The following is a 27,864-nucleotide window of genomic DNA, read 5'->3' on the forward strand; positions in this document are numbered from 1 at the left end:
ACATTTCCCGGGGTCCCGAGAACGACATATCCGAGATTTGGAGTTCTAGTCCTTAGAGAAAAAAAGTTTTCCCAAATGGACTGTCATTTGGACAAAGCCCTCAGAAGTGTTGCCTGCAAGCCCTGATGGTTCAGAATGTGGTGAAAAACAGTTTTTGAGATAGGAAGATCCTACCGCCCTGAAATTTAATACATTATCTAGGGCCTAACTGGGACCCCCCCACCCGAAAATTTGGCCCGGTCGAGGACGCCGAGGGCACGAATGGGGGGCCCTTCCTGCCCTAAACTTGGCCCAGTCGGACCCCGAGTGCCGGAAAGGGGGGGCCTGGACTTGTCATAATCCTCTCGCTTGGTGACTGTAAAGGATGTTTGGGTCCGGATGTTATGACGAAAGAAATCATAATGTGAATGGGAATATTCTATAAATGGTCTTGATATCATCTTTCGTCTCAACACTTCTGCTGCAGCCGCTTAAAGTCTCACCATCCGAGAAACCTAAATATGAATCAATCATTAGAAGTATGAAAATATCTTCCCGGTTACGTAACGGGGCAAACAAGGTGTCCTTTGACATCCACGTTTCGAGGCGATTGCAACAGTGCCACACATGATTCATATTTGAATATGTTTCGGGGTAGTAATTAGCTGTCGATTTTGGAGGCCTTTATCAATAATGACCAGCTATAGATTTGCTTCCGATGGAGAATTTTTGACAAATTACATGATATTAGCATCTACACGTTAAGCTGAGTCCAATGAGATCAAGCTCGCCCACTTGCTACCCGAGATCATGTCCTAGACCTAGGTGTACCATGTAAAATACATGTTACCATTTTCTAGAGTGTCATGCTTGGTGTCATTGGACTCAACTCAACGTGTAGAGGCTAAATAACATGTCATTTGTCACAAATTTCTATCGGGAAAGCAAATCAATAGCTGCTCATTATTGATTAAGGCCTCCAATTTCGACAGCTAATTACTACCATTAAACATGTTTGAATATGCTCATGTGTGGCAAACCGTTGCAATGCCTGGAAGCGTAGATGTTGAAGGACACCTTGTTCCCCTCTTCCTCCACCGGGAAGATATTTACATGCTTTTGATTGACTAATGAATTGATTCAGCTATTCCCCCAGAAGTCTGGGGTCAAAAGGTCAAAAGGAGCCGGCACCACGCCAGCTTATGAGTCAAAAGTTAATGTGTATTTCTCTCATACATTTTGTCATTTTTAAAGAGAGGCCTGATTCTCAGATATGCAGGTTGGATGGCTACGGTGTAGGTCTGGGAATAACTTCAGGCCAAAATCTTGCAAGCGAGCCGCTGGGTGCAGGTGCAACGAGATGGAGCACTTGCTGAGTCATTTCCTGTAGGGACTGGAGCCACAGGTTGAAGCGTATGCGTCCTTTGAGACCCCCTTTGATATATAAGAGACCTCAAAGTAAAGCTTACTTAAATGTCGTCGACCCAGTCACCTATTGCATCACTTCCTTTAGGGCTTCGGCCTCCTAATTGATCATTGTAGTATAATTCAATGCCCTCTTTCATATATATGATACCTCCACCACTGGGACGTGGCAACAATTCTCCAAATCCATATGGGGAGAGGGGGGGGGTGATGCTTGTGGACCGTAGGGGTTGTACACTAGACATAAATAGGAAGAAAACTCAGGAGAAGGAATGACCTCTCATAATATTTATTTAATAAATTGTTTCAAATAACCCTGCCTCGTTAAATCAATGAGCTTGGTGTTTTGCTTTCAAAAATAGGTTATAGAAGAAGTCTAAACTGCAGAAAATAAAAACATCCAAGCTGCCTTTTAAGGATACCTTGGAATATCCGTCTATTTTTTAACCATCGGACCCTAGTTTACGACAAAAACAACACAATTTACGGCAGCTCATTTGCCGCGTGGTTTTTAGAGCCATGTAAGGATGAGAGGGGCTGGTGGATAGCAACCACCATAGCAACCATGACGGTCAAGTGACTGGATTCAGCCCCGTTGAAAAAAATAGAATACCACCCTCAGGAGATTAATGATATTTAAATGATTATGACCATGAAGTCTTTATTTGCATGGGTTTACATTTCGTTCTGTGTAGCATGGAAAAATCGGAGAAACACTCCCATTCGGAATGCATTGGTTTACATTTCTTTCTTTGGAGCACAGTTATTTTTATTTATTTTCAGTTTTTGAGGTGGTGCTTCAAAGATGCTAATTTTTCTGCAATAATCCAAAATCAAATGGAAAAACCCGTTGGCTTTTTGTCAAGGGAACCCAGCTCACTTCCGGGTTGGCCAACATACGTAATCCCTCCACCACTATACTGTAATAACGCATGTTGAAGTTGAATGATAATGAATTAATTTATTCTTATTCTGCCTTAGTATTTATTTATTTGGCAGCGAAATGCAGTGGGTGTGTGTGTGTGTGTGTGTGTGGTGTTGTGTGTGGTGCGTGATCGTATGCACACGAAATGGTCCATTTGGCGTATGTACTGCACGCATTTTGAAAGTGTCAAACCGTGGCGATCCTGTGCGCATATTGGTGAGACTATATTCTTTAGTTTATCACAGACAATTTTAACAATAAATGTTTCTGTACGGGAGCTCCTTAAGGGACAATAGGGCGAAAGTTCCCGGACAGAACCTTAGATGGAAGTCGTGCTTAGTTGACAAATCACGACAACTACTTCCAATTGCTATGCCTGAGTTTTGAAAATTGTGCTTTTTGACACGAACATTTAGAAAATACGTGTACCTGATCACGTTTCAATAGATTAAATAACGTTGACAGTTGTGACCTATTTCGTGAGCCCGGGATGCCTGTTGGATTATACCATACAAATGGCGGGTGGCGGGGTGTTAATTTCCATCCCTGGTGTGTTCACATATGCATGTTTGTGTTCACGTGTGTCATCAGACAGAGACAGAGAGAGAGACAGAGAGACAGAGAGACAGAGAGAGAGAGAGAGAGAGAGAGACGCTACGGCTACACCAGACGCGGAAATTCTGCTGTGTGGAAATAGAACGTTCACCAAGCGGAAATTTTAAATTAACCGGCTTACACTGGACGCGTAAAAATGGCTCCTTTATCTTTTTTGATCTCTGTGTTTATATATTTTATAAACCACAGTTCATCGGCACCAGTTCATCTGGATCAGAGTAACATGGGTAAGTATTAAGTCTACAGCAACCCGTAAATCAAACTACATTCGTATAACGTTAAATTTGAGCTAGACATAGTTACCAAGCAACCATCAACGGACATAAACCATAAACCATTGATACAAAGTTACGTTGGTAAGTGACCAACTACTAATTTGATACAAACAAACTATGATTTTGAGGAACGTCCACTATTATGAATAATTAGTATTACTATGGTCCAGTTCAATAGCTGCTTATAGTATAGAAGTATAGTATAGAAGTTACTCACCAGTGTCGTGGCAATTTCTGTATCAGATATTGCGTCTAAGCAGATGAGATATTTAGATGCAAAAAGCACACAATACTGTTGACAATTAGTGGTTATATATATTTGTATTAAAAGTACGAACAAAGATACATCACAACATGCATCAACAAACAACATAACAGGCATACATTACAATAATCTGGGGCCCCAGATGGGAGCTCCTCTTTGCGTGTACTTCATTCTCTGAAGGTACGCTCAGACAAGTCCACTGAGTCTTCCAATCAATGAGTTCTTATTCGTTTGGGTTTATTAGGGGGTGGTCCCCCAATACCAAAGCCTTTGTGTACCAGATGGTTATCTTTACAACTGCAGCTGTGGGGAATGCCATTGGAGGGGGTAGCGGCCGTGTCATCTAAAACCCCTGGCTTGGTTGACGCTAGCCAGGGGGTCGAGAAAACAGGCCCACACATCAAAGGATTGCATGGAGGGTGATTTATATGACAAGAAACATAGGAAAGGGCAGGCAATAAAATGCTTCACACGACTCTCGAACATTCACACTTTAAATGACCCAAAAGGAGCCCAGAAGGCAGACACTATATAAAATTACACAGAATAGCAACAAAACTTAAATTCATATAGACCAAAACAATACAACATGTAGATTTTCCATCACACCAGTTATGCCAACTGCCTCCGAAACAGCTCTCCATCCGGCATCTCTTTGACGTTTATCCTTATATTTCGGGTCACTGTGGTCGTAAAGCTGTACTCGTTTTTCAACTTCATGAATTAATAAATAATCATCCATTCTTGAACTATCAACTATCTAGGCCTACTTGCTATCTATATACTTACACTGTCCACGTATACTATCTATCTTATACACTGTCGTCTTCAAACAGAAAAGTAATGTTTTAATCGTTAAAAACGTTAAATCTCCATAGTAACAGCTCTCGAGGGTTTGGGAAATAATCAGATTTATGATTCCCTCATTATTCACAGCAAAATATATAATGGTTTTCATTACATTTCATTGATTTATTACCATACTCTATGTTAAAAGGCCCACGCAAACCTTGCGGAAAATAATAAAAATAGAAACCAGTCTATGTCTTAATTTTCCGCGCGGAAATGTCGGCGCGGTACATTCAGTTTCAGCGTCTGGTGTAGCCACTCTCATTGCTTTCAACGGTTTCGAATTCTGCTGCGTTCATACCGCGTCCGCAAAGCAAAATTTCGGCGTCTGGTGTAGCCACGGCCAGAGAGAGAGACAGAGAGACAGAGAGACAGAAAGACAGAGAGACAGAGAGAGTGAGTGAGTGAGTGAGTGAGTGAGTGAGTGAGTGAGTGAGTGAGTGAGTGAGTGAGTGAGAGAGAGAGAGAGAGAGAGAGAGAGATGAGAGAGAGATAGAGATAGAGAGAGAGAGAGAGATGAGAGAGAGACAGAGAGAGAGGTTAGAGAGAAGAGAGAGAGAGAGGTTAGAGAGACAAAGAGAGAGACGAGAGAGAGAGAGAGAGTAGAGAGAGGAGAGATAGAGAGAGAGAGAGAGAGGTTAGAGAGAGCGAGAGAGAGGTTAGAGAGACTGTTACCAGGATGAGCCTTGCGGCGGTTGGAAGGATTGGAGTCAGTGGTGGAATGTGAGCAAGGCCGTTGGCCTGAATTTATTGGTCCGTATGGAGGCAAAAATGAATGAACAAAAACCGAAATCAATAATTCAAAATAACTCTCAACAATCTAAACTTTCACTCATCAAAAACATTAAATAATCCAAAACAACCGTCTTCCCCTCGGCACTAATGAAGCCCTTGGCTGGCCTAAGGGCCAGGTGTTGTCACCCGCTCACCTCAGACCCTTCTGCCCCACCTACATGATTTGGACCTGAATATATCCTACCTGGCCTAACCAATACCCCTCTTAATTCAATTAACCCTCCCCTACACATTTCTGATTTAACCTATCCCCACCCCTAGTTACCCACCTTACTCCAGACCTATTCGTCTAAAACCCAACCTTACCCTCTACTTCCCTGACACCTTAAATATTCCCCAAGTACCCCAACACACCCTCTCTCCCCACACACTTGGTCTCGCCCATCTGACGTCACCCCCACAACGCACAAATGTTCTTCCGGACTTCACGTCGGGTCCTCCCGCAGCCCCCGGCACCGGAAGCCAGCGCAACCGTAACGTGAGTGTTTTACGATGTCCTTGTTTGTACTATGTCCCCTGACCGGCTTCCTCATAACGCATGTTTTTTGTGTGTTGCAGGTGGCGTCATGCAAGTGTTTGAATGATCTGTGTGTGTTTAAATAAAGGGTACTTGTAAATCCCGGTGTCAGTCCTGTTTGTGTCCATTGCCTGTGGTAACGGGCAGCCGCACCGTTACAAAGACAGAGACGGAGAGAGAGAGAGAGAGAGAGAGAGAGAGAGACAGAGAGAGAGAGAGAGAGAGAGAGAGAGGGGTTAGAGAGAGAGAGAGAGAGAGAGAGAGAGACAGAGAGAGAGGGTTAGAGAGAGAGAGAGAGAGAGAGAGAGAGAGAGAGAGAGAGAGAGAGAGAGAGAGAGAGAGAGAGAGAGAGAGAGAGAGAGAGACAGAGAGAGAGACAGAGAGAGAGGTTAGAGAGAGAGAGAGAGAGAGAGAGAGAGAGAGAGAGAGAGAGAGAGAGAGAGAGAGAGAGAGAGAGAGGGGTTGGAGAGAGAGACTATTACTGCCACAGAGACGCTGAGGACCTGGAGACCGCTAAGGACTCTAACCCCAGCACCGCCGCCCCGCCGAGCCTCCATACCCAGACCCCCGGGAGGTCACACACACACACACACACACTGATACACACACACAATCTGACACACACACACACACACACACACACACACACTGACACACACACACACACACACACCCCTGAGGCCCCCCCCCACAGCCCAGGGAGGAGGTCCTGGTGATGTAGGGTTAGGGTTAGGGTCTCTGTGTCTATAACCGACAGAGAGACGCTGAGGCGCCGAACGCCCCCCCTACCCCCACCCCCGGGAGGAGGTCCTCCTGGGTGAAGGAGGACCAGAAGGTGTGGAGGTGTGTCAGTGTGTCTGAGGACCCTCCTCCACCTGGGGACACTCTGTAGAAGGACAGAGAGCCAGCAGGCCGATCCAGATACACTCCTACTCTGGTGGAGCCAGCGGGGGGGAGACGGAGGACTGTCTCTCTATTGTCGTACCGGGCAGAGTAACGACCATCAAGACAATAAAGACTCCAGGACTTGTTGTTCCCTCCAAGCAGGCTGTCACCACCCACTCCTCTCCTTGTGATTCCTCTGTATGTCACTGCTATATCAACACATCCTCTCCACTCTACCTCCCAGTAACAGCGACCAGTAAGAGCCTCTCTACCCAACACCTGCTCCACGGAGTCAAATCTGTCTGGGTAATCCGGACACGACTTGACCTCTCTAACCCGCGTCACCTTCCTGTTGTCCTCAGACAGAGAGAGTCGTCTGTAGGCCGTGTTGGGGTCCAGGGTGAGGTCACAGGCATCTGAGGGAGAACCAGACATGATGAGCTGCTGAACCGCTCTTCATCATCATCATCATCACTAGTGCCGTTCTCCTGCGCTCTTCTTCATTTTATTCTCTTTCAGACTCTTTTTGTGATCGCTCTCTCTTCTTCTTCACCCCCCCCCCCCTCAGCCCCCCCTCTCACCCCCGTCACCCCTGTCCACTCATCATCATCATCATCATCATCATCATCATCATCGTCTGGCTGTGGAATGTTCCTCCGCTTGCAGAGGTTGTGTAGAATGGCACATACAGTGATTACTGTGCTTGCCCTCTCTGGGGTGAGGCGTATTTCGCCGTGGAGGACATGAAACCGACGTTTCATCTGCCCAATTCCTCTCTCCACATTTCGTGTATGTTTGTGTGCTCTAGCATATATGGAAGAAATCAGTAAACAATAATAAATATGGATTCAACAAATAAAAGGCGTCAAAGAGCCAATACGATGTGTTTTACGCATAGGACTAAGCGTAATCTGCGTAATCACTTACATGTTATACTTTAACTGTGCTCCCGGTTGTGGATTGAGGTAGGGTGTCTAGAGCCACGTCTTGCATGGATAGTCACTGTCACCCAGCAAGTGACACCCAACTGGTACATCTCAAAAAGCTGCCTCAGACCGCTCACCATTAAAATGCGCGAATCATGGGTAGCTGAAGATCTCTGGCCACTTTGCAACAACATCCAGTAGGCTATGTTACAATTTGCATCAAAAACAACCTGTGTGTTGATGGAATGCACTTTCTTCCTATTGACGAACACGTCCTCGTCTTTTGATGGCGCAATTATTTTTATGTGCGTCCCGTCAATAGCACCGACCACACCGGGCATACCTGCAATTGCCATGAAATTGGCTTTGATCCTGTGTAATTGTTGAATGTCCAAAGGAAAGTTTATGGCACGGCTGACTGATGGTTGCGATCATTTTAAATCGTCGGCATTGCAAAGTTGCATTTTCCCTGTTGCTAAATAACGTAGTGTGGCCAAACATTTTATTTCGGGACTAATCTGATTATTCCTGTTAGTCGGGGATGTTATTGCATCTCGCATTAACTCCACAACAAGTTGAATAATCTAACATTTCGTCTCGCAGGCATTTTACGATTCTTTGTGAATAGGTCTTACTGAGTTAGGAGTCCTCTTGAGGACTTTTAAGCTCTCCTAGACTTAGGTGCTACTTTTAGGCCTAAAATACTTTGTGAATTGCTCTTAGTGAAAAAAGTTAGGAGTCCTAAATTTAAGAGTGACACGCCCATTATTTTTAGGAGTTACTCCTAAATTCGCCAGTTAGGACCTACTTTTAGCCCTAAAATCCTTTGTGAATACAGCCCCTGATCTCACCTCCTGGGGTGTGGATGGACTTTCCATCTCAATAGTGAGTGTGTGATGTGATGAATCAAACAGACACTTACACTTCTTTAGAGCTGGTTTCAGCCTCCACACTCCACCGTGCTCCACACTGGGGGGGGATCAAAGTGAGAGCAGCATGTTGAAACATTCACCTTCATCATCTGCTGTCTCATCACGATCTACACAACATGAGTGACAGCTGCCTCTTCAAACCACTTCATCTAACAGCAGCTTGAATCCTCGTAGGAGACTTTGTCCCTGAGTGGTGAGCTGTCCTCTCCATACCTGAGAGTGTCCAGTTTCCATACCTGAGAGTGTCCAGTCTCCATACCTGAGATCCTCCAGTCCAGCAGAGAGCAGCACAGCTCCAGAGTCTCCTGGGTGATTGTAGCTCAGGTCCAGCTCTCTCAGATGGGAGGGGTTGGAGCTCAGAGCTGAGGCCAGAGAAGCACAGCCTTCCTGTGCGACCAGGCAGCCAGACAAGCTACACACACACACACACACACACACACACACACACACACACACACACACACACACACACACACACACACACACACACACACACACACACACACACACACAGCATTTATTGTATCTGGTTGAGAGCAGTTTGTACTTAAGTAACCACATTTATAAAGTGTATTCATTCCATTTGGAGGACAAGCTTTATTGATACTTCATGGAGACAAAGCTGTGTCACCCTGGGAGTCTGATAACAGGAAAAGGAAGTGGGGAGATGACATCATCACAGACAGCAGAAGTTCCTTCACTTGGATGTGAAACAGGGTCTTAAACAAATGCTCCTTTCTCAATAGCTACAACTCAATGAGATATTGTTCAGCTAGAGCATGGTTTCTCAACGGGGGCGGTACTGCCCCCTGGGGGGTGTTCGCACAACCTAGGGGGGCGCTGGGAGCGTGATTCCATTTTTGGGGGGAGATTTTAAACTTTCATTGGGTGAATAAACGCTGATTAACGTAACCCAAGTTCGCGGGTTAACAGTTCAATAACCAACACAACACAATCAAACATGGCCGATAGCAAGAAAAAAATATCAAATTTTGTTTCATAGACCGTATTCCCCCTTCCTCTTGCTGTTGTTCTGTTCCAGCTGCTTTGAGCGTAGTCTCCACGAAAAGACTGTTGCATTTCAAATACGAAATATATATGTTTTCGCGGTGTTTCATTCACTCGTTCACGGGGCACGGCGGGAGTCGCGGACTCGCGGGAGTTGCGGGAGTGGCCGCGGTGCCCAAGGTCACAGTGCCCAGGCCGCAGGGTGCTGCGGCCTGGGCACGACGGGAGACGTGGCGGTCGGGAGTCGCGGGAGTGCTCAAAAAAGGTTGAGAACCACTGAGTTAGAGTCAGGAGAAGTCTGCTGTGTTTGGTACGCTAAGACCGTTTCTTCACAGGTTCTAACATTGTGTAGAACCAGGGAGTGTTTCGTCAGCTGGGAAAGAGCACCAGAAATGTATCAGGCAGGAGCAGCACTTACTGGAAGCTAGAATAACCAGTTTGAAGAAGAGGGTGATAACTGACCTGAGAGTTTCCAGTGTACAGTGTGGACTCCCCAGTCCCGCAGAGAGCAGCTTCACTCCTGAATCCTGCAGATCATTGGTACCCAGGTCCAGCTCTTTCAGACTAGAGGAGTTGGAGCTGAGAACTGAGGCCAGAGCTTCACAGCATTCCTCTGACAGATGACAGCCATTGAGCCTTCACACAAAATAAACACAACCTGTTAGGAACTGTAGTTAAATTATAGGAGAATTATAAACAGTTTTTTTAAACACATGAAATAATAAATACTATGAATAACCTGGATCTTAAAATATTAAGAAAAAGATTTCACACAGATGTTAAATTATCAAACAACAATTATCATTATACTTCACTTAAGCATACAGTTTTATTAATAGGTTGTTATTAAACTTTATGAAACGACTCTAAACCGCTCTTTACTGTCTGACTACATGACAATCAGAATAATAATGTTATACAACATACACATTATACCATCATAAACAAACTAAGAATATAATGTGTACCTAAACTGTCATGCCAACAAAATTATAAATATGTTGAGTTATTCTTACGAAAACAATGTATTTATGACCTAACCTTTCTGGATGTCAATCCGTGAAATGTCTTCTGATATTGACCCTTTTGGTGTTATTGTTTGACCATTGGATAAAACTAACCTGAGAGTTACCAGTGTACAGTGTTGACTCCCAAGTCCAGCAGAGAGCAGCTTCACTCCTGAATCCTTCAGATCATTGGTACTCAGGTCCAGCTCTTTCAGACCAGAGGAGTTGGAGCTAAGAACTGAGGCCAGAGATTCACAGCATTCCTCTGACAGATGACAGCTTTTCAGCCTTCAAACAAAATGAACGCAACATGTTAGGAACTGCGATCAAAACAGAAAGCTTTAAGTTATTCCATAATGAAGAATGTTATTAGTTTACCAAAAATAACTAAATAATTAGATGTATACATTTTCATTATATATTCAATGTAAAATGTTAAATAGTTATTTATTTGGGATTGAAAATGTTTTTTGGAACGGATACTATACGTCAATAGGACAAAAGAGATGTTATGTATAATATAACTAGTATGTTAATTATGTTATGAGTAGAACAGTAATACATGTTGTTATAAACCTACAGGGATTTTTGCATATTATTTTAACCTTATATTCCAGTTATATTTATATTGTGTAGTCTGTATTGTAATACATGTTACCAGTGAACCTACAGAGATGTTTTAGAGGCTTTGACCACTGGCAGCAGCCTCAGAAGACCCTCCTCTGAAGCAGAGTATTTCTTCAGGTCAAACACGTCCAGCTCCTCTTCTGATGTCAGTAGGATGAAGGCCAGAGCTGACAGTTGAGCAAGAGAGAGAGGTTCTCCGGAGAGACTTCCTGATGTCAGGTACTGTTCGATCTCCTTCACTAGAGAACGGTCGTTCAGCTCATTCAGACAGTGGAACAGGTTGATGCTTCTCTCTGGAGAGAGATCTCCATCTATCTTCTCCTTGATGTAAGACACTGTTTTTGTATTGGTCAGTGAGCTAGTTCCTGTCCGTCCCAGCAGACCTCGTAGGACTATCTGATTGGTCTCCAGAGAGAGGCCCAGGAGGAAGCGGAGGAACAAGTCCAGTTGTCCGTTCTCACTCTGTAAGGCCTTGTCCACAGCACTCTGGTAGAGGAGGAGGAGTTTATCTTCCCCAGAGGTGGGTGGTTGTTCTGAGAGCAGGTTGACACCATTGTTGATGAAGGACAGAAAGACATAAAGGGCAGCCAGAAACTCCTGGAGGCTCAGATGGACAAAGCAGAACACCTTGTCCTGGTACAGCCCAAACTCCTCTTTAAAGATCTGGGTGAACACTCCTGAGTACACTGAGGCTGCTTTGATGTCGATGTGACACTCTGCCAGGTCTGCCTCGTAGAAGATCAGGTTGCCTTTCACTAGCTGGTTAAAAGCCAGTTTTCCCAAAGAAACAGTGATCTTCCTGCTCTCTGGACCCCAGTATGGATCCGTTTCAGATCTCCCATGATACTTCCTGTCCCCCTGTATCGACTGAACCCAAAGGAAGTAGCTGTACATCTGAGTCACGGTCTTGGGCATCTCTTCTATCTGGGATTTTTTTAAGATGTCCTCCAGAACTGTAGAAGTGATCCAACAGAAGACTGGGATGTGACACATGATGTGGAGGCTTCGTGATTTCTTGACGTGGGAGATGATTGTGTTGGCCAGCGTCTCCTCTCTGAATCTCTTCCTGAAGTACTCCTCCTTCTGTGGGTCGGTGAACCCTCTCACCTCTGTCACCATGTCAACACACTCAGCAGGGATCCGATTGGCTGCCGCAGGGCGAGTGGTTATCCAGATGCGAGCGGAGGGAAGCAGGTCGCCCCTGATGAGGTTTGTCAGCAGCACGTCCACCGAGGACGGGTCTTTGACATCAGTCCAGGTCTGGTTGTTCTGGAAGTCCAGAGGAAGTCGACACTCATCCAGACCATCCAAGATGAAGAGAACTTTGAACCGTTCATATCTGCAGATTCCTGCTTCTTTGGTCTCAATAAAGAAGTGATGAAGAAGTTCCACCAAGCTATACTCTTTCTCTGTCAGTAAATTCAGCTCTCTGAAAGTTAAGAGAAATGTGAAGTGTATGTCGTGGTTGGCTTTGTCTTCAGCCCAGTCCAGAGTGAACTTTTGTGTTACGATGGTTTTACCAATGCCGGCCACTCCAGTTGTCATTATTGTTCTAATGGGTTGATCGTGTCCAGGTAAGGGTTTAAAGATGTCTTCACATTTGATTGGTGTTTCTTCCTTGGCTGGTTTCCTGGAAGCTGTTTCAATCAGTCTGACCTCATGTTCTTTGTTGACCTCTCCACTGCCTCTCTCTGTGATGAAGAGCTCTGTGTAGAAGTCATTCAGACCCGTTTGATTTCCTGCTTTAGGGATTCCCTCAGACACACACTTTAACTTCTTCTCCAAATGAGACTTGATTTTATGTTGGCACTCAACAGCAGCAGATCCTACATGAGAATGAACAGAAGACATCAGATAGTGGATGGTGAAATCACCTGAAGCATGTTAATATTTCCTGTAAATGATCAACTTCATAATATTTACAGACTTCATTACTTGTGGTTCGAGAAGCTGGTCGTGACAAGGAATGGATGTTTTGTTATTTTATTTTTTCTTATTTACACAGCAAAATCATTGGTCTAATGATAATAACAATGATCGTGAATCAGTGGAAATTAACTTCATATGCTGATGTAAGAAGATAGTGCTGCATCTCTTCCACTTATTCCACTTATAGTTATTCTGCTGTTGATTTGCCATTTATTGTTAAACATTCTTTAACCTGATGGACGCACCATAACCTTTCATATCTGGATCAAACTATTTAATTTCATACCCAACAATAACCCCACATATCTGGACCAAACCATTAACCTGATCGAACCACAATAACCCTATATATATCTGTATCAAACCATTTAACCTGGAACCCCCACAATAACCCTACATAACTATCAAACCAATTAACCTGATCCCCCCACAATAACCGTTCATATCTGGATCAAACCATTTAACCTGATCGGCCGACAATAACCGTTCATATCTGGATCAAACCATTGAACGCCCAAGAAGAAAGATATCTCCACATTGATGAATTATAAATGAAGAAATCAATTTAACACTGAATTAGATTATGTTATTTAGTCTGAACAGAACAAATAAGAGTCTCATACTACTCTAAATATACATATTCATTCTGTTTTCAAGATAAGAGTCTTCCGCGCCTCAAAATAATTGTCTCCGCTGTCTTCAAATAAGAGCCTCTTACCGCCCCACAGTGTGTCGGCCAGTTCCTCCTGGTTCATCTCCATCAGGCAGAGCTTTGTGATGTCCACCACTCCCTCTATGGCGCGCCTCCTCTGCTCCTCCTTCTTCCAATCCTCCTCCTCCTCCTCCTCCTCCTCCTCCTCCTCCTCCTCCTCCTCCTCCCTCTGACTCTCTGAGCATTGTGGGTAATCTGAGAAGAGATTCCTCCAGAGCTTCTTCAGCTCCTTGTCTAGGAAAGCGTGTGTGTTCTCCTCAGCCCTCTGAAACAGAACAAACATGGAGAACTTTACTCTGAACTCACTGAGGACATCAGAAGCATCTGTCCTGGATTCACGTCCCGCTGGTCAAAGAGGGAAGCCTGGAGGCTATGAGCTCCACTAGAGATGCTTTCTAATGTTCATGTAGAGCTGAAGTCAGATGTCTTGGTGGACATTTACACACCTTGATCAGCTCTGTTTGATGCTTCTGTACAGGCCTGGTAACCTTTGAATTCTTCTGGTGTGGTCTGTGAGGAACACAAATGCAGTCACACGCATGCACGCACACACACACACACACACACACACACACACACACACACACACACACACACACACACACACACACACACACACACACACACACACACACACACACACACACACACACAGTGTTGTTAACGGGGGGGGAGGGACCGTACCGGCCTTGTGCTGAATTTTGACGGGGGGGGGCTATGATATATGGGCTATCATGACACGGCTCTTCTCAATGCCGTGGAACGCTCCGTTGACTTGCATGGGCCCTTCTATTGTCCCACTTAACGTCAATATGACTCTGCATGTGGAAGGGAAAATAGCTTTCTTTGTAATTACAATATTATGCTGCTGTATTTTCAGAGACCCCCACAGATATTTGAGTTTGCTGCTTTCATGGGAGCCAGACCCCTCTCAATGGGAGCTCAGCTCCCACTGGCTCCCACCTAACTCGAACCCTGGCTATAGGTATTTCTACACTGCCGAGCCGGTTCGGTCGCAGCTTGGAATGCCCAGCGATTTCACCTTCTTATCTCAAGTTTCCTGTGTAAAACCGAGGGGGTTAAATCCCCCGTTCATCACAGCGCAGGCATTCTTGGTTCACTGGGGAAGGCAGGGCTGCGCAAGGAGTCTCTGACCTCTTCAGAATAATTTGTATTATTGCATACTCCAGAATATTTTCATTTTTTTACGAATGAAGACACCCGCATGCAGTAATGAGTTCACGTCTGAGTGGAGACCACAAACGCGATTAACTATGGTCAGGGATGTTCGTTACTGTCTAGACAGGGTCCAATAAATAGTGAATTTCATCACAGCCTCACCGAAGCGCCTACAGTGCTAAATGCAAACAGCTCAACAAAAAACGCCTGCAGAAATTCTCAGACACCCGCTGGACTCAGCATGATGCATGTCTAGTAGCCTATGTCTTCTGTCATTGATCAATATGAGGACATTTTAACCAGAGCGATGGAATCATTTGATTTTATTATATGCCTTGTGACGTGGCGTTTGATCGGTACATTTCGGCAGCGCATGTATTTATGGAATTTTTAATTGCTGCAATAAATGATGTTGTTGTTGACTTCTAACATGTCTCTATCTTTGCTGTTTAAATCTAACAGTAGTCTATGAGTAGTATATCGGCGGTAACCACTGTTTTTGGTTTCGAAATGGCTCAAGCTTGGCATTCCGTGGTATTGGATGTGTTTTAATAAAACGCATCCAATACTAGGAATGTCCGCTGGTGACGCCACTGAGGCTATAGTAAGCTAACGAGGCTCTTAGCGTCCTACGAGTACCCTGGAGTCCTCGTTAGCTACGAGCGGTTTCACAACGTTCGTTAACAACGATGCTTTCGGGAAACGCTGTGAAAAATGTACGATACTCGTACGACGCACTTCATGATCCACTTAGGCTAACGATGCTTTCGGTAAACTGGGCCCTGTAAACATCATTATCAGTAGAGTCGGATAACAACAAACCGGTCTGTTTTCATCATCTGTTTGAAACTCCTACCTCTCCTCTCTGGAGGGGCGTCCATCTTTAAGCTCAAGAGGTTTATCCATGGAGTGGTCACTCTTCATGGAGACACAGCTGGGTCCAGGAGAGACTGCTCTCTGCTGCTGCTCTGGGCTTCAACACACACACACACACACACACAGGTTAATAAGACTAATGATGGAGTCATGATCTATTACTGCTGGGCTCTGAGATGGAAAACCGTCACACACACACACACACACACACACACACACGCACGCACGCACGCACGCACGCACGCACGCACGCACGCACGCACGCACGCACGCACGCACGCACGCACGCACGCACACACACACACACACACACACACACACACACACACACACACACACACACACACACACACACACACACACACACAGCTGTTACTAAGACTAATGATGGAGTCATGACACTGTATATCACTGCTGAGCTGAGATGGACAACAGTCACACGCACACGCACACACACACACACACAGAAAAAAACAATCTATTGTTTTCTCCTGACCTGTAAACATCAGTATCAGTAGAGTCTGATAACAACAAACCGGTCTGTTTTCATCGTCTGTTTGAAACTCCTACCTCTCCTCTCTGGAGGGGCGTCCATCTTTAAGGTCAGGAGGTTTATTCATAGAGCGGTCACTCTTCATGGAGACATAGCTGGGTCCAGGAGAGACTGCTCTCTTCTGCTGCTCTGGGCTTCAACACAGCACACACACACAGCTGTTACTAAGAGTAATGATGGAGTCATGATGTATCAGTGCTGAGCTCTGAGATGGACAACCGTCTCTCACACACACACACACACACACACACACACACACACACACACACACACACACACACACACACACACACACACACACACACACACACACACTCTATTGTTTACTCCTGACCTGTAAACATCAGTATCAGTAGAGTAACAACAAACCCGTCTGTTTTCATCATCTGTTTGAAACTCCTACCTCTCCTCTCTGGAGGGGCGTCCATCTTTAAAGTTATAAGGTGGATCCATAGACCAGTCACTCTTCATGGAGACACAGCTGGGTCCAGGGGAGTCTGCTCTCTGCTGCCTCCTTCAGAAAAAACAAGAACCATTTGGAGGTTAGGATTTGTGGATGTCGTTTCAATGATAATTTATTGCAGGGCTACTCAACTACTTTCTCATGACTTTGGATTTCAATAATCTTTCTCAGTTTATCGAAATGGAAATTTAAGGGGGGGGGGGGGGGCAGAAAAAGTTATTATGGTATTTAAGCACTTACATGTTGAAATAAAAACACACTAAGTACCCCTCACACTGTGCATAGTGTGTTTATTCACAATGTGTTTAGCTATAAATAAATGCTATAAATAAATTAAACCTGTAAAGTCTGCTACAAGTCGTCTTAATAATAATTTCATTAATTTGATTGCTTTATCCAGGGGAGTCACACACACACACACACACACACACACACACACACCACACACACACACACACACACACACACACACACACACACACACACACACACACACACACACACACACACTCTATTGTTTTTTCCTGACCTGTAAACATCAGTCTCAGTTGAGTCTTATAACAACAAACCCGTCTGTTTTCATCGTCTGTTTGAATCTCCTACCTCTCCTCTCTGGAGGGGCGTCCATCTTTAAAGGTAACAGGTTCATCCATAGACCGGTCACTCTTCATGGAGACACAGCTGGGTCCAGGGGAGTCTGCTCTCTGCTGCTGCTCTGGGCTTCAACACAGCCCACACACACACACACACACACACACACACACACACACACACACACACACACACACACACACACACACACACACACACACACACACAGCTGTTACTAAGACTCATGATGGAGACATGATGTATCACTGCTGAGCTCTGAGATGGACAACAGTCACAGACAGAGAGATCCTCTTCTTACCTCTTAGCTTTGCTCTGGCAGCCATGTTCCCCAGACATAGTGGTCTTAGAGGTAGGACCCCCCTCCTTTCTCTCTTTATCCATAGTAGACTGGAGACCTGGATACAAACACAACTCCTTCAACTTTAGCTGTTTATTGAGAGAGATGATCATTGTGACTGCGTCACACTAAAGCATTATGGACGTCATAGAACATAAATATGAACCCCATGATATAACCACACTGCCCTCACTACAGTACATATGTGTACAGCAGATAAAAACTGAGAGATGAGTTAAACATCTTGGAGACTGTAACTACAACCCAAAAAAGTAGAGGCAAGAGCCTTGAAATTTTATTGTGGTATAATTAAAAGTGAAGAACTTTTGAACAATTTCTCCACTGGAACAAAATCTGAGTTCTGTCACTTCACTGAACTACAGATCTGATAGATGGTCAAATCTACTGGTGAAGCTCAACACATCGATATGGTATGCTCACATGACCAACGAGTCTCTCTTTCTTGCTCTATGGCTCCTGCTGTGGTTTAAGCCATAAGAGTCGAGTCTAGACCCACAGGAACCCCCCTGTGAAAGTGGTACAGTCCAGCAACATGCTACGTCGCTACGCACACATTTTTAACTTGTGATTGAATGTGATCAGAACATTCAAATTACTTCTTCCTCGTCCTTCTTTTAATTTGGAGTAGCATCAAGACAAACTAATCAATTGAATATTGATCACAGTGTTAAATTTACCACACGGGTCAGAAAAGCAGTGAAACGTGAACTAACGTTGTATTCTCTACAGTAAACTCATTATTATATACCAGTAACCTAAAGACAATATAAACGGTAGTAAACTGGTTGATCATTATTATATTCCAGCAACCCACAGACAATATAAACGCTAGTCAACTGTCGACCTACCTTACCTAATCCGGGATTAAAATGTGTCCATACGGTATAAAGTTGTCAAAGTATAAATTTAAGCTGACAAAACGGAGGAGTGTTTATAAAACAAGTTAATCAGGTGGAGACTGAGAGCAGAGAGCAGAGAGAGAGGTCATGTTTCCCGAAGCTCCGCTAGGCATTGGAAAAAACTACTTAATTCATCGTTCAGATCTACTTTATCTTATTTTATTTACCTCACTGTATATAGTTTGTTTCCGTCGTCCTCAATCGCTCGATTCAACAATACATTTTGGCACTTTTTACTCCCGGATCAGACCGCAGAAAAAGCCTCGGACTTTCCTATCGCCAACATGCCTCTGTATTCGGATATCTCAGGCACGGAGACTGGGAAATGCACAGACTGCACCAAACTGCAACAGACATTGGCTTTATTTGAAACGAGACTAGCAGCAGTAGAAAAATGCAAAGGACTCCTCCAGGATACAGTGCCGATGAGCTCACTCAGATACAGCAAGATGATCAAAGTTACACTGTATCCTTCCCGAAGCTGGACAAGAGAGAGACAGTTCCAGCTGCGTCTCACTGGAACAGAGTCGGCGCTAAGCCAAAGCAACATACCAAAGTGAATCAACAAGTTCACTCAACGCCAAATGCTAAGCTACCCAAAGCTAAAGTTAACTGTGTCAGCCGGATTAGCCCGTCACTTCAAGAGTCCACGAACGCGCCTGCCACCGATGCACCCCTGAGCCCCGAGATGCGTCCGGACGGACAGTGCGGACAGAGACGGAACAACCAGTCGCCAAGGAGGCGGGCTGCACATGTGTCTGCCACCGTCCAACAAGGGCCCATCTCAGAGAAAGCAGATGAACCAGACACTCTGATTATAGGAGACTCAACTATCAAGGATATAACCGGTAAGAAGATCAAAACATGCATCTTCCCATATGGAATGGTTAGTGATATCAACCAGAAACTAGCCACAATCATATTGGAAAACCCCAAAATCTCACAGATTATTGTGCATGCAGGATTTAATGATATTCAAAGAGAACAGTCAGAAATTCTGAAGAGGGATTACACTGATCTATTGGATACACTGGACAAAATACACATCAAGTCTTTCATCAGTGGACCCATACCAACAGTTGACAGGGGAATAAACAGATTCAGTCGTCTACTTGCACTGAATACATGGCTTTCCAGAGTCTGCAATGAAAGAGGAAGGGGCTTTATTGACAATTTCAATTTATTCTGGGGGCGCAAATATCTTTTCAGAGCAGATGGCCTACACCCAAACAGGTTAGGCTCAAAACTGTTGAGGGACAATCTTCTTTTCTTGCTTTCCCACAAATCTCCATGGTCTGACGCACATGCCACAATCAGAGCACAGGTTGAGAAGAAGCGAGACTACAGCCTCCCCCACACAACTACTCTGACACTATCTGACACACAGATAGCAGCCAGCCCACAGCCATCGTCTGACGCATGTGATGGAAAATCGACATGTTATGTTCAGGGTCTTATAAAATGTAATTCTTAGTGTTTCATGTGATGTAATCTGGTTTCACATCCCGTTCTTGGAATCTTGCTATACTGCAAGGTCTTATAAAATGTAATTCTTAGTGTTTCATGTGATGTAATCTGGTTTCACATCCCGTTCTTGGAATCTTGCTATTCTGCAAGGTCTTCTAAATATGTAATTCTTAGTGTTTCATGTGATGTAATCTGTTTTCACATTCCGTTCCGTATTGTATGTAGTTTGGTTTAGGCCTGTTTTACTTGACCCCCTGGGGAGCGTAGAGAAGCAAAGGGTGATAAGGAACAGCCTCAACCACCTTTTTAACCTCTGAAGAAACTTCCTCAATAGATTAACATCTGGTTAACAAAGGTTTTTGGGTTAAGGGGCCAACTGCCCTCAAGGATCCGATCTAAGTGTATAAAGCTCCTGACTTTAGCTACTCAGTGGACCTTTTCCAAGCGTGCCTTTAGTATATGAAGTACCACGCACGGAGAACTCCCATCTGAGGCCTCAGATTATTGTAATGTATGCCTGTTTTATTGTTTATTGATACATGTTGTGATGTATCTTTGCTCGTACTTTAAATACAAATATATATAACCACTAATTGTCAACAGTATTGTGTGCTTTTTGCATTTAAACATCTCATCTGTCTTAGACGCAAACTCTGATAGAGAAGTTGCCGTGACACGCACAGGCCACAATCAGAGCACAGGTTGAGAAGAAGACATGTATCAGCCGGATTAGCCCGTCACCCGAATTAACCCTGCCACTGAAGAACCGGTTCCTGCCACTTCAAGAGTCCACGAACGAGCCTGCCACCCATGCACCCCTGAGCCCCGAGATGCGTCCGGACGGACAGTGCGGACAGAGTCGGAACAATAACCAGTCGCCATTGAGGCGAGCTGAGAAGAAGCGAGACTACAGCCTCCCCCCCCCCCACAAATGTGCTCTATGTCCACTATCTGACACACAGATAGCAGACAGCCCACAGACCTTGAAGAGAGACAACAGCCCGCCCGACGCCATCAACACTGTGCTGTGGGGGGTGGCCGGCTTGGTGGGGAACGACCACCCCCTTCCCCTTCCTCTGCATTACCTCATCGACGATGACCTCCAGCCTCATCTCTCCCACAGCTATCTCTCCAGCCCCAATGTCACCTCCCTTTGCGATTTTCCAGGCGAATATAAGAGACTGGAATATGTTGGAATATCTGCGTCATTGATAGCATCGCCATGTCCTGGCGACAGGCTGATAACTCCCAAGAGGATGGCGCCCCACCCCCCCCCCCTATACTGATAGTAGTCCTGAGTATTACTGAGACAAAAAGGGTTCAGCCGTAGACACAGTATAAAGGAAGTTTCACATAATCTGCTGAACCCAAGGTTGCCTACGTCAAAGCAGGGCAACTTTCGCATTCATGCTGTAACCACTAAGAGAGTAAACAAAGGGAAACTTAGACACACTGCTAACCTCACAAATCTCATATCTATTGCCTCCAAACCAAAAACAACCTTAAAGCCTATCAACAACACCATCAGGATGGCTCTACTTAATGTGAGGTCTCTTAATAACAAATCATTTTTAGTTAATGATTTTATTACCACTTCTAAACTGGATTTTATGTTTTTAACTGAAACATGGCTGGAACAAATTAACAGTGCAACCGTTCTGATAGAGACAGCTCCTCCCAACTATAACTTTTTTGATGCATGTAGATCTGGAAAAAGAGGTGGGGGGTTGCTGCTATATTTAAAAATGTATTTCAGGGGAAACAGATGTTATTTGGTGATTTTCCATCGTTCGAATACCTTAGTGCTGTATTGAAATGCTCCCCCAGAATTCTCCTATTAATTATTTACAGGCCACCCACATATTCTGCTAATTTTTTCGATGACTTCACAGAATTATTGTCTAGCATCTCCACAGAATTTGACTGTCCAGTTCAATTTTCATACTGATGATTTGAATGACAAGTGTGCAAAAAAACTTTTTGCCATTTTGGACACATTTGAACTGTCTCAACATGTGAAAGAGGCTACTCATTGTAAGGGGCACACTCTAGACCTGGTTATCACAAAGGGCCTCAATGTTTCTGATCTCTCTGTGACTTATCCTTCCTTGTCTGACCACTTTTGTGTTTTCTTTAACATATCTTTTATTCCCGACATACAGACAAAATCAAACACTGTCAAAAAACGGTATATCAATGAAGATTCTAATGTACTTTTTAAAAAGGCCATCTCCTTGCTACCACCTCTAAACCCATGTTCTGCTGATGATCTTGTAGAAAACTTTAATTTGAAAATTTTGAAAGTCATAGATGTCATTGCACCTTATAAGGTTAAAACGATTTCTGGAAAGCAAAAGGCCCCCTGTTGAAAAGCTGCTTCTGTAACAGCACAGAAAAAGGAATGCAGGAAGGTTGAACGCATCTGGCGTAAAACAAAACTTCATATTCACCATGATATCTATAAAGAGAGCCTCCGTGACTACAATTTAGACTTAAAAAATGCTAGAGAATTTTTTTTCTCCAATATCATTAAAACCAACACTAATAATGCAAAAACCCTTTTTGCAACTGTTGACAGACTGACCAACCCCCCAACAGAAATTCCACCTGATCTCCATTCCACGCAGAAATGCAATGAGTTTGCAGCTTTTTATATTGATAAAATTGAAGGTATCAGACGCGCGATCAATATCTCCACGTCAAAAAAAATGTTGGACTACCACCCTGTTCAGGCAAAAATTACGTGGCAAGGATGGCATGCTTTAATGTTATAGACTCTCAAAAGCTTGTGGAAACTGTGACACAACTAAAGCCATCCACCTGTTGCCTTGATACTATACCTACCAACCTCTTTAAGAATGTTTTCGACTGCCTAGCAGTAGACATATTGCAGATAGTTAAAAGCTCTCTCCAGTCAGGCAATTTCCCAAAAGCTTTGAAAACTGCAGTTATTAAACCCCTTTTAAAAAAGCGGAGCCTAGATGCCTCTATTATTAACAACTACAGACCCATATATAATCTACCCTTCATAAGTAAAATCATTGAGAAAGTTGTCCTCCAGCAACTAAATCACTTCCTGGCATCAACTGGTTGCTATGACACCTTCCAATCAGGATTTCGACCCCTGCACAGCACTGAGACCGCCCTTATTAAAGTTGTAAACGACATCCGTCTTAACACAGACTCTGGCAAAACCTCAATACTAATGCTACTTGACCTCAGTGCTGCATTCGACACTGTAGACCATACATTACTTCTGGAAAGGTTAGAAAACTGGGTGGGGCTTTCAAGCACCATCTTAAATTGGTTCAGGTCCTACCTACAAAATAGGAACTAATTTGTTTCCATTGGCGACTTTGTATCAGAATCAACCAACGTGACATGTTGAGTCCCACAAGGTTCGATCTTAGGACCCTCTTTATTCAACATCTACATGATCCCACTAGGGCAAATCATGCAAAATAACAATATTGACCATCATTGCTATGCTGATGACACGCATATCTATGTATCGCTATCACCAAATGACTATCGGCCCATAGATCTGCTGTGCCAGTGCATTGAGCAAGTGAAAGACTGGATGTGCCGAAATGTCCTTCAACTAAATGAGGACAAAACAGAGATAATTGTATTTGGTTCTAAAACGGAAAGGCTTAAAGTAACCCAACACCTTCACTCTCTGTCCCTGAAAACCTCAATCAAAGCCAGAAATCTAGGGGTTAACATGGATTCAGATTTACATTTTGACAGTCACATCAAATCAGTTACAAAATCGGCATATTATCACCTTAAAAATGTAGCAAGACTTAGAGGCCTCATGTCCACCGAAGACTTACAAAAACTTGTACATGCCTTTATCACTAGTAAGCTTGATGACTGCAATGGTCTCCTTACAGGTCTCCAAAAACAAACTCTGAGGAAGCTTCAACTTGTTCAGAATGCTGCTGCTAGCGTTCTAACAAAGACCAAAAAATGTGATCATATTATGTGGTAGAAATTACTGATTATATTCTATGGTAAACTGTGATTATTATGAGGTATTTTATATCTAATAGTGGAAAACACACGGTGCCTAGGTGTCTGGGTTTAGAACAGATGGAGCCCCCCTAAAAGGAGCAGGGCTATCTTTGGGCTATCTTTGCTGACCATTTGTTGTCTATTTGCTGACCATTCAGGTTAACCCTTATAAGGTGTTCGGGTCTGTGGGACCCGTTTTCAGTTTTTAGCTTTATAAAAGTGATACAAATAATTATTTTTTTGAACTAAGATTCATTGGCTTTGGCTAATTTTCTGTGAGGAACATGAATCAGAAAACATTTTCAATGACCCCCCCCTCTATACCCCCCCATCACATTTATATTACACACAGGGTGTTCGGGTCCAGTGGACCCGGAGCTGTTTAAGTGTGGAAATCATAGGTTCTGTGCACCCTAATTTTCCCTTCTTCCTCTCTGTGTGTGTGTGTGTGTGTGTGTGTGTGTGTGTGTGTGTGTGTGTGTGTGTGTGTGTGTGTGTGTGTGTGTGTGTGTGTGCTCTCCCATACCATCACCTGTGGGGCCAAAAAGGAGTTAGCCCACCAATCTCGTGGGGACCACTTCACTTGTGGGGCCCAAAATTCGGGTCCCACAAGTTTTTTCATTTAAATCAACTCAAGAACACCTCCAGAATGCTACAGCTAAGTCTCAGAGAGGGTTCCATAAGTCACGATTTGGGAGATGGGTGTGTATTTGTGTGTAGGATTTGCTCCCATAGCGACAAGACTTTGCCAGTACACTTTGATACACACTTCAGGAAGTGTGTATGATTAGCCCCGCCCCTCCGCCCATCCAGCCAATGCGAATCGTTCTTCTACTGCAGCAAGGCGGGTTTCTGTGCAACGTCATCGCAGATGTGCGCGCGCAGCCAGGGGGCCGAAAGCAGCATTTGTCATTTGTTTACCAGCGGAGTCAGCGGAGAACGAAAATGACAAGGAGCTGTTGTGCTGTAAACTGCACGAATCGGCAAAAGGATGGAAGGAAACTGTTTAATATCCCGAGAGGATCTCATCCTTTTGCCAAGAGAAGAAGAAGATTGTGGCTCCAGGCCATTAAAAGGGCGGATTGGGGTCCCGAAGGTCCTAAAGGCGGCGAGAGTCTGTGCAGCGCCCACTTCGTTTCTGGTATGTTTGTCTTTTCCAACATGAGCTGGATAATGAGTAGGACTGCGTGTGATTTTACCATACTTAATGAGGATATATTAGTGTGATTTACTGACTAACTGGCCAACAAATTTGTCTGTCTTCTACTGAGTTTGTAAAGTTTAACGTTGGCTCGCGGTCGTAACCTATAAGTTTAGCTTTTGTTGTTACTGTAAGTACCAACATTAGCTGCATGGCTGGTGTAGGTTTCTTGGTTCAGGCTGAAAGTCATACAAGAAAGTGTCTTCACAGTTCACACAGCTAATGTTACAGTGTACGATTTTCTTTAACTCTGAACCCGTAACTTAAATGCTTGTGCTATTGGTGCTCATTATGACTGAGCTCGTAAATTAGCAAATAGGTTAAAAAATGTGAAAATAAACAATAAGCATAGCTAATCTCATTCTTTTTCTCAGGGTCACCGTCCATGGATTGTGATAGTCCAGATTTTGTTCCATCCGTTTTTTCACACAGCAGCAACAGAGACATCTCGGGAAAGGTGGCAAGGTCAGTGTCATGTCATGTATTTGAAATTTTCTAATTTCTTGGTAGCTTGTTAATTATCTGAGCAAATAAGATATTCTTGTGTGTCTTTCTTTATTATGTTATTTTATTATCTCTTAATGTGTTGATTATTTTGGGTTTTTAACTTAACTCTACTCTGTTTGTCCTAGATATGAAAGAAAGAGAATAAGAGATGAAGATAAGGCCCCTGCTACCTGCCCCACAAGCCAGCCTGAAGCAGATACTGTAGATTATTCTGAAGGTATGCACAAGTCATACTATTAAGTGTGTGTTTGTGTTGGTTGGTTGGTGGTCAGGTGAGTAGAGTGACAGAGAACCAGACAGATAGTCTGTGTGTTGTGTGTGTGTGTGTGTGTGTGTGTGTCTGTGTATGAAAGCTGATGTGTTGCACATGAGTTAATTTATCTCCTTTTTGTGTTGTAGATGAATGTAAGTTTGTGTCCAGAAAAGAGATGCACCAACTCAACCTGCAGTACAACCAGCTCCGTGATGATTATGAAGCTCTGAAAAGAGAACTGTATGCCACACAGGAAGAAAATAAACATCTGAAGGAGCAACTGAAGCAGTCCAAGTTTGGGTTTGATTCCATAAAAGACACAAATGCTAAAATAATTTTTTTTACTGGTTTACAATCATTACAAATGGTTATGTGGCTGCTGGATATTGTAAAAAGAAGCACACTTGTGCTTAAGGGTGGGTTAAGTTGGGAGAACCACCTCCTTTTGGTTCTAATGAAAGTAAGACTTGGACTCACCAACAGAGACCTTGCCTACAGATTTGGGCTTCCATTCTCAACTGTATCAAAAATACTAAGAGACTGGATACCCATGTTGTCCTCAATAGTGAAACCTTTGATAATGTGGCCTAGTAAGGATGCAGTGAGAGCAAACATGCCAAAGTGTTTTAAACCCAAATTTAGGAATTGTCGATGTATTATAGACTGTACTGAAATCTTTATAGAAAGAACACACAATCTTAAAGCAAGGGCTGAAACCTGGTCAAATTATAAGCACCAAAACACAATGAAATATCTAATAGGAATCACACCAGCAGGAGCTATATCTTTTTTGTCTAGTGGGTGGGGAGGTCGTGCCTCTGACAAGGTAATAACTTTTTTCTTAAATGCTGTTGTCCAGCATCCAGTATTTATATGCACGCAAACTGTCCTTAGTGTACACACTAGGCTTCTCAATCAGATAACTGTATATGTCGGGCCATGAGCTGGCCATTTGGACATATCTGCAATCCATTCCTCACTCGGAATACTATATGGGTCTGGTAATTTCTCACCAGTGCTGAGGACCAGTTTGTTCAGGTAATCGGTGAAGTCTGAGCTGCTGAGGCTGTTGAGATGTAATTAGTCTGAGCCATCTCTGTCAAGACCTAGCTAACAAGCTGTCACAATTAAAAAAATATTATAATATATAGAATAACCAAATTTTATTTTGTAAAATGTTTTTGTTGCAGTTAACGTTTGTCTGGAGGAATTTCAAAATAAAACAAAATATAGACTCATACAAACGAAATCCTGCTTAATCATCACCTATGGGCTTCTACCATACAGTATGGCTTCTACTCATGTGGTGGTAACTCTGAGTGCATGTTTGGTGACTTCTTCAGCCAATGACAGCGTAGGAGAAGTTAGGGTCCCCCACATGGGGTCACGTCTGATCTGAGCCGCTGCTTGCAGACCAACACATTCTCACTCCGAGCGCGTCGATTTCTGACGAACGGTCAGTGACTTTTGCTTCAGTTTCTGACGCAAAAGGGTACCCTTGCGCTGCCTTTTTAGACGCATGGGGTTTTCAACTAGTTACAATGTAACCCTTTGACGGGGGACCCGATGGCTGCTGAAAACCCCATGCGTCGAAAAAAGCAGCGCAAGGGTACCCTTTTGCGTCAGAAACTGACGCAAAAGTCACTGACCGTTCGTCAGAAATCGACGCGCTCGGAGTGGCTTCAGTTTCTGACGCTGAGGCCACGTCCGTGCGCTTTTTTTGACAACTGACAGAGCAACCCTTTCTCATCAAAATTACGTTCCCAGAGAACTATTTGGCATTCTCAATTACGTTTGTCTAAAAAACG

At 43.9% G+C, this 27,864-nt stretch overlaps 2 protein-coding genes across 5 annotated transcripts in view; both read left to right on the forward strand.

The window, feature by feature from the left end:
- The window catches only part of LOC130378403 (NLR family CARD domain-containing protein 3-like), a 220,460-nt gene that overhangs the window by 95,482 nt on the left and 97,114 nt on the right, over positions 1-27,864 (forward strand). The gene's annotated exons all lie outside the window — the stretch shown is intronic.
- LOC130378406 (uncharacterized) lies at positions 24,837-27,623 on the forward strand. Of its 4 annotated transcripts, XR_008894689.1 has the most exons (5): positions 24,837-25,236; positions 25,671-25,761; positions 25,929-26,020; positions 26,203-27,439; positions 27,518-27,623. XR_008894689.1 is itself a non-coding variant. In XM_056585173.1 (4 exons), the coding sequence occupies exons 1-4, from the start codon at positions 24,879-24,881 to the stop codon at positions 26,997-26,999; spliced, it is 1,338 nt and encodes a 445-aa protein (XP_056441148.1). In that variant the 5' UTR covers positions 24,837-24,878; the 3' UTR covers positions 27,000-27,511. The 4 variants fall into 4 exon arrangements, 3 of the variants coding, with proteins under 3 accessions (XP_056441148.1, XP_056441150.1, XP_056441151.1); XM_056585173.1 differs by lacking the exon at positions 27,518-27,623 and having other exon boundaries at positions 26,203-27,511; XM_056585175.1 differs by lacking the exon at positions 27,518-27,623 and having other exon boundaries at positions 25,671-25,753; positions 26,203-27,511.

The sequence above is a fragment of the Gadus chalcogrammus genome, unplaced genomic scaffold, assembly GCF_026213295.1.
Source record: "Gadus chalcogrammus isolate NIFS_2021 unplaced genomic scaffold, NIFS_Gcha_1.0 GACHA075, whole genome shotgun sequence".
NCBI lineage: Eukaryota > Metazoa > Chordata > Actinopteri > Gadiformes > Gadidae > Gadus > Gadus chalcogrammus.

What these genes read in the sequence shown, in the direction of transcription:
- LOC130378406 (XM_056585173.1), top strand. Translation starts at nt 24,879, where the DNA reads ATGATTAGCCCCGCCCCTCCGCCCATCCAGCCAATGCGAATCGTTCTT. An exon ending in ATCTCGGGAAAGGTGGCAAG is followed by an intron (nt 25,762 to 25,928) that starts GTCAGTGTCATG and finishes TGTTTGTCCTAG; the next exon opens with ATATGAAAGAAAGAGAATAA. An exon ending in TACTGTAGATTATTCTGAAG is followed by an intron (nt 26,021 to 26,202) that starts GTATGCACAAGT and finishes TTTGTGTTGTAG; the next exon opens with ATGAATGTAAGTTTGTGTCC.